Genomic DNA, 7,961 nt, shown 5'->3' with positions numbered 1-7,961 from the left:
TCAGCAGCTTGCACTGGCAGTGAGCAGCTCAGCACGTGCATGGGCCAGCTCAGTATAATGACATGACTAAGACCAACAGGTCACCCCGTTGTGACAGACATCCACAGAAATGGACAGCTTTACAGACTCATGGGAAATACTTCAAAGCAAGTCAGCACACAGATAGCCATTAATAACTGTACGCCAAGAGTTCCAAGTCATACAGAACAGTTACAGTATCTATCAAACAGAGGCCTTTTCTTCCATTAGTTTTGATACATAAATTTAGTCTCTGGCTGACCCAAGATCTACTTTCAGTGAGCCAAAGAAAATGATGTATGCAGAATAAAATCTTATAGTAATCCATGAATTACACAAAAAAAATGTATCTCTTTTTAACACCTCAAAACTTGAGGATTTGGTTTGTTTGGGGTTTTTTTTTCTGCTATATTTTAAAGATAATATAAACCCCCAAACTGAAATCTGCTGGAATCAAAAAAAATGTGGTGTGTGCAAGAAAACACAGAGGAATATATGAAAAATGGTATACTAGGAAAGCTGTTGTCAGCTCCCCAAACCCATATTTAAGTAGAACATTATTTACTTGCCATTTCTGAAGCTTGTATTACTCTGTAACATCAGTGGTGGTCAGCACTTCCTAGGTCACTTGTGCAGATAGATACCTACACGATTTTCACAAGGTCAACTTGTACAAAGTACAACAACTGGATTTGTCCTGTTTGCATGACTGCTGGGACTATTTAGCATGAGGAAACCACACACATTTTCCTCAGTCTAATTCTTGAAGTTGGAATTTAGGTCTCACAGTAAGGAAAGGGTGCTGGCTTTCTAGTTAAAATGAAGTGACAAAGCAAAGCACGGTTCCTGATGGCGTTTAACACTCCAGGTTCTCCACACATGCCAACATTTCAGAACTAAATTCACTCACTGCAGGGGGAAGTTAAAGGCATACTTCAAAATTCACAAAAAGACAATGCGGAATGTTTTGGAGGGAAGGAGTGGAAATTTCCCTTAAAAATTAATTACCATGCATGGTTTTTATGTTAACAAGCATTATGTGTAACTAGAAATGATTTCACTTCCTCAATAGCTGGTTATACTTGTTTCCCGTTTTGTCTGTCAGCAACCTTGCAGAGACTCTGTGGTGCTAACAAAAGATTTAGTCATGTCTTCTTGTCTGCTGACAGAGCACTTACTGGAGATGCAAAAGATATTTGATCACTTATACACACATGCTAATGGGCGCTAGGAACAACATAGCTGCAAAAAATGAGTTTTAACTTGCATGCTTTACATGTGTCATAATGTTGCCTGGAAATCTACTGCATTAAGTAGTAATTATTCAATAACAACGCACTTACAAATATCAGGACACATGCTAGGAATCATTACATGGAAATACATGCAAATATTAACTGAACCAGCTATCCAAACATTATGCACATGTTGTCCAGTACCTATTTCCACTATGTTTAAAAGCATTGGGATCACCAGGTTTGACTGTTACTTTTATCTGATGTGGAGTTAGTTAATAAGTAAAACCTACCACTGGCCCTTGCAGTGAAGTATTTTCTTTCCAGGATACCTTTCAATAAATGTACCATTAAACTATGTAAGCACTGCATCTGGATTGCTTTTATTTGCACAGATTTTCAGAAACCAGCACGTAATGACTAGAAATACAATGAATACACAGGACAAAAGGTGTTACAAGAGTTATATTCAGCCACGTGAAGAGTGAGCAGTATGCGCTTTATGCAGCATTCAGATCTCAATTAACCTTTTGTATGAAGTTGTCCTAATTCTGAAAAGAAATATCCCTTAAAAACAAGAACTCCACAATCTCTCCTGTTTCACCTGAGGTTCTCATTTTAGTGAGAAAATAGTTTTGCACTGAAGGTTATAACAAAAGTAGATGCAGATTTTGAAAGTCACATTTATGAAGACAGAACTTGCACATCAGTATTCAATTTACATGGCATGTTCAGGGGAAAAAATAATCAAGCCAATAACCCCGCTTAGAAAAATCCCTTGTAATGAATGCCAGATTTTAGAAAGACTACAGCCCTTCCCAAAGCCATTCCTTGGCAGAGCTGACAGAACACTTAGAAGGGAGGAGCTTCAAGTTAGTAAATTATTTCCAGCTTTTCATTTGCCAAAGAAAAGAATTTATTCAGGGACAACACTTCCAGCTTCAACAAATGACAGCAGAAGGGCAGCCCTCAGCCATCGAGCGTTGCAAAACTGCTATCTTGGCGTGCTCCAGCAGATGAGAGGGAGATGGAGCCTTTGACGTTTGCAAAACCCAGCTAACAAGTAGCCATCCAACAGGACTGAAATTGGTTCCATCCCAAGCAACTTAACAAATCGCACATAGCATCTGCAAGTGAATGGAATAAAGGGTCACAGGCCCAGGTGCAAGAGCAAATCACTTCTTAATGTGCATGCTTTCACACTGCAGAAAAACAGAACACCCTATGTGAAGCAGAGTGCATCCACATCAGATACTCCTTTATAACGCTGTGCTTTAGGGGAAGTACTAACAATGTTGTTTCTTTGCTGTGCAATCCCTAACCCCAAAACAAGGCGAGTGAGGGAAAGCAGACATCCTCTTTCATCTGTCTAAAATCAGATTAAGATGACTGTGTAACTACACCTTAATTGAAAAGTGTGAAAAACAGGGAATGGCTCAGTTGACTAAAGCTGACTCATAGTAGGTCATCTAGCAACTTAGTCACAAGCCTCAGGCAAAAAGACTACCTCTCCAGCACAATGCACCTCTAGCACCAAGGAAAAAACAGACTCTCCTATGTGGTCATCTCAAAAGCAATACTGGACATCAAAGGTTTGGTTTCAGTCAGACTGGGCTAATCTTCTCAGTGTGTGCCTTCAGCTTGAAGCAGGAGTGCTTTTTTGATATCAGTATACTGATCAGCCCCACTTAGGTTGCAGTGGTTCACATCATGTTGCGGTCTTGGAGCACAAAATTGGATTCCTTTCAGGTGAAACTAAGCCAGAAAATGTGCTCCAAGAACACATCTAATGTGCTGCATCTGCTTCAGTCTGTGGGATGAGATGGGAGCTAGCCTGAAGTAAAACGTCCTGAAATGCAGGCAGAATGGATATCTCATTCTACAGATTTGCTTCTTCTGGTCCACACTTCTTGTTAATGTAGATGTAGCTCTAGTTCTCTGTTCTTTCTTTGCTGCTACCTGACAAAGTCCATTTTTCTTTTTATACTTTGTGCAGTATCACACATCTAGATCACTGAACATGGAAAGACATTGCATTTATCTCTGCTCAAAATCCTAAATACCTGTAAAACTTACACTAGATGAGAGGTTTGGATGTGCCTGCTGCTGCGAAGATCTTAGATAAGAGATAAGGCATCTTTGATCTTGTCTAAGAGGAAAAGAGCCCCTATCCACAAGAGGTCACTGTAAGAGCTGCAAGGACCACACGGGGAAGATAACTGGCTTTGGCAAAGAAATTGAAACAGCTACTGCTGTTTGCTGCTGTCAGTTGATTGCCAAGCAATCTGTGAAATGGTTAAACACAACCTACCAAAGGCAGGCATTCTTCCAGGCTACTGACATCATGCAACTGGTACTTTTACATCTACTCAAAGGAAATGCTTCCCAAGCCCAACCCTCCCTCAGAAGCTCATCATTAAAACCCTGCCATCATGTCTCGTCTTGCTGTTGGGATGTATGGGAGCTGATGGTATTTTATTATGCCTTCCTCTAACTTTCAATAAAATTCAGTCTGGTCAGGGTGCAGATGTAAACTCAGCAACACTAAAGAATGCAGATACCACGCTGGATCCTGAACCACAAGCAATGTATTTTTGCATTAGCATGTTGCTGTGCTTGAGCTAATTACCCACATTAACCTGATGAGGTTGCTTTGGGACTACTGTGCCAGCTTGCATGGGGATTTCTAGCACTGCACTGCATAAGGTAACTCTGAAAATGACAGAAGTACTGCTACTCCTAGGCAAAATACTTGAGATGAAGTCTTAGGAGGGAGAAACAAAGAGCTGAAGCCTCATAGTAGGATTTTTTACTAGCATAAATCTAAATAATTCCAGTCATGTCAAAAGAGATTTGACACTTCATACCAGCTAGGCATTTTCCTCATCAAGAGAGAATGTCTCCTGTTCCTGTAAGCACGGCCCTTTGGGTCCAGGGGCTGACTGTAAGCTACCAAACTCTTCAGAGCATTTCTAAAAACATTTACCCTCTGTTCTTACCTTTGGCTTCGGGTTTCCTGCCACTTTGCACGTAAATGTGACTGGCATTCCCTCGAAGATTTTGTAATGCTTCAGCTTTATCTCAAAATACGGTGACACACTGTTGTCAATAGGTTCATCTCCATGCTGCACCTCATCGTCCGATTCTTCCACAGGAGATCTCTCCAGCCTATATTCAATTTCACTGATCAATCTTTGCTCAAAGCTGGAGACTTTATACTCCTGTCAAACAAGAAACGTACGTATTAGTGTCCAGCTTCAGTGTGTTGCTCAGCGAGATGTGTTCCTAATATTTTGAGGTTTTTTTATTCTACTGATCTTTGACAATCCATTAAGGTTTTACATAAAAAAGGAAACTGTATCTTGTTGAAGAAAAGCACTATAATCCACACCTCCAATAACTTCCCTATGAAAAAATGAAGACATCTGGTATGAGGCAAAAATTGTATTTCATGTTACCTTAAGGTCTAATTTATAAGAGGCAGGAAAGTCATTGGTTGCTTTCTTTTCAATTTTTTTAAAAAAGCCTATAAGAATAAAAGTATTCTGAAGCAGTTCATAAAGACAAAAGAAACACACTAGTATTTCCTTGAGGGTACAGGCAAATTTAGGGTGGGTTTTGTTTCCAGATGGCCAGAAGACCATATGGTTCACATCTGCTGTTTGCATAGGAGTGTACTGGAGGCTACACCAGGAGGTTAAAATGATTTTGTTTACAGTTTTCTGTAAAAACAAGAAAGGAGGAGAACATGGCAACTCTGGAAGCCCATGATAGTTGCCTCTCTTCACTACTGTTGCCATGGTCCCCTTTGTCTGGCCAAAAGTATCACTCCTTTCTTAAAACCAAAACCTACCATAAGGGTATTCAAGATATAGAAAGAAGAGTGGAAAGCTTCACCCAGTGTAAAAAAATGTACTACTGCTTGTTTAAACGTGCTATTCAGACACAAGGAAACGTTACTGTCATATACACAGTTAGTTACTTTCTTGAACTGTTCACTCTCTCTACTTTGCAGTACAAAAGTTCTGCTTTGAATCTTAGCGATAACAAAGATAATGCCAGAATGTAAGAAAGCCCAGAAGCAGAAAAACACAATAATAGAAGAGTCAAGGCTCTTGTCAGTCAGCAGAAATCCAGGCACCCTTGCAAATGACCTTTGGCCACTGTCTCTGACTCTTGTTTTATTTAAGATAGAACACACGTCTCATACGAAGCCTCATTTCACATACCCATCCTGTTATCATTACCTCTGGACTGGGAATGACGTGCAGTCTTTCTACTGACTGGTTACAGAATTAATCGTAACCCTCAACAACAGTACATAATGGAAGAAAAGAGAAAAGCCTTTGCAAACTACAGGTATTTTGATTTCTTCAGTCCCTGAGAGTTTACGATAAAAACAAACCATGAAGTACACATCGTGTATAGAAAAAGCAGCTAATTTGGATGCAAAGCAATTAGTATCACTTTATATTAACATTATGCCCAGACACTGCAGCATGCCGTTACTGCAGTTAAGCTGCCTGCACTCCAACAGTTAGGAACAACTTCAACACCCCAAAGGGAATGTAGCCCACATCTCCTCAGTTACTAATCTAGGTGAACTCTTTTTATTAACCAAGAACAATAGAAGGGAAAGGGCAAAGACAACAGAGGAAAAAACCCCAAACAATCAATGGACAAAAAGGCAAGGCAGAAAAAGGTGAAAACGTTAACCTTTTGAGTATCCACAGGACTCACTACAGAAGCACCAACAGAGCGAGCTTCCTGCAAGGGCAGAAAAACAGATCAAGAAGCAGAAAGAAGAGCAAGAGGCATCCACGACAGTCTTGCAGTTTGTATCAGCAGAACATGCTTTATGTGGTAACATACGCAAACAAATGCTACACATTTCCGAGTGGCAACTCTGGCATCCGAACAATGGAGAATGTGTACCTGCCCTTTCAAGCAGACTTTCTGTTGTGTTTTTGGTCTGCATCCAAAAAGTGCGGATTACACAAATAAAGAGAAGATGGTTTCAAGATAGTAGACGTATTTTTTCCTTGAGAGACATAAAGGTCAGGACAGAATAGGATAAAAGGAAGAGTTTAAAGCAGAGAGCAGACATTTGAGAACTCTCAACCTTATGGAAAACCTGAGTAACAGGCATGTGATCCTCCAGTTTACTTCACTGATACAGAACATATGACTCCTGTAATCAGAACCGTCCTATCGGGTGTATATTTATTGTCTTATGTAGGACTTTTTTTTTTTTTTTTTTTAAGACAATCACAGCCCGTAAAAAAGAAAAATTGAAAGGATTTTTTTTTCCCTATGAAATCGTAGACTTCTGTGGCACCTGTATAGCAGGATCTTCTTCTGGTTCTTGTATATTGAAGACAGTTGCAGCACTGTCTGCTCCCAGCAATCGACGAGCCATTTTTTCCTCATACGTTAATCTCTGAATAAAAAAATAATAAAGGGATAAGGGGGAGGGAAAAGAAGAAAAAACAGTTCTTATTTCTCATTAAGAACCACAAGGCAGTTAGACAGCAAGCAATGCTTTAGGTAATGTTACTAAAAGAGACCAGCAATATGTTTCTAACAGCAGTTTTCTACCACAGTTTGTAATGCATTTTTTTTGCATTACAAGCAGCTCTTCTGGCTTAAGCAACCCTTGCCCTGACTCTACCATGTGTTTCCATGCTCTTGCCAGGAACTTGGGCAGGATTGAGCAATAGGAACTGCTTAAATCAGCATGGCCATCATAAAAGTGCATGTCAAATTGTCCCCAGTCTTACTGCCAGTCGTTCTGGTAGATTTTTACATTAGAACCACACGGCAGAAAACTCTGCCAGAAATGCTAAGGAGATACTACTCTATGTGAGTGTCTTGTCAAAAATATGACAGATTTGTAGAAGAGTATATTCTTTAAGGGTGTTTGTTTCTATTTCTTCATACTCTTCGGGAAATTAAGGAGACGGCTTATAAAAGACAATTTACACTCAGAAGGTAAAGCAAGGTAAAAGAAAACCTTAAGTGTGCAGTTTTTCACTTTTCTCCTGCATTCAGTGACATGTCACGCCTTAGACACTTTCTTATAAATCAACATTGTAAAAAAATGCCAGTGACTGAAAGGCAAACTCTTCACACGGTGACATGCCTCATTTAAACAGAAAAATGAAAGAATGGAAATTGTAAAACATTACATCTACTTAATGCTTCCATTCTTAAAAGAAATTATTTAAATTAACTTTTAAAATATGTCATATTGTGGCTAGCCCAGCAAGCTGAAACTCATGAACACTAGATACCAATGTGGCTTGGTTACAAATGTCTGAGGAAGTCATGAACTCTTCTTCACTTTAAGTTTTCCTGTGACTACCCCAAGTGCCTATAGCCATTACACAAACAGAATCACCCAAGACAGGAATCTGCAAGGCAAAAGCCTCAAGGCAAGCACAAAGCCAGAGTTTACTGGTCCAAGCTCCCACATCATCTGATCACAGTTTTTTCCCCCCTCAGGCCATGTGGGCTTTCTCAGGACATTCCATTCATTTGTCCAGGCCAAACATCTCTTTTACTTTCCAAAATAGGCATTGACAGTCATGCTCCTTTAAAAAAACCCATCAACTTACACACTATGAAAGTGATTCTGCTCAACCGCTACAGAAAACTGCCAACCCCTGTGCAGTCAATGGAGGAAGGTAAGTACAGAAGCACTGTTCA

The 7,961-nt window shown here is 39.9% G+C and overlaps 1 protein-coding gene across 1 annotated transcript in view; it reads right to left on the bottom strand.

Annotated features, from left to right (window-relative positions):
- The window catches only part of PALLD (palladin, cytoskeletal associated protein), a 36,539-nt gene that overhangs the window by 15,150 nt on the left and 13,428 nt on the right, over positions 1-7,961 (bottom strand). Inside the window, exons 3-4 of the mRNA XM_010011609.1 lie at positions 6,592-6,693; positions 4,253-4,474 (exon numbers count right to left, since the gene is read on the bottom strand). Coding sequence (XP_010009911.1) covers positions 4,253-4,474; positions 6,592-6,693 — 324 coding nt within the window. The remainder of the gene's footprint in view (positions 1-4,252; positions 4,475-6,591; positions 6,694-7,961) is intronic.

This window comes from Nestor notabilis, unplaced genomic scaffold (genome assembly GCF_000696875.1).
Source record: "Nestor notabilis isolate BGI_N333 unplaced genomic scaffold, ASM69687v1 scaffold11983, whole genome shotgun sequence".
Lineage (NCBI taxonomy): Eukaryota > Metazoa > Chordata > Aves > Psittaciformes > Psittacidae > Nestor > Nestor notabilis.
This window is presented reverse-complemented; position numbering and strand designations above follow the sequence as displayed.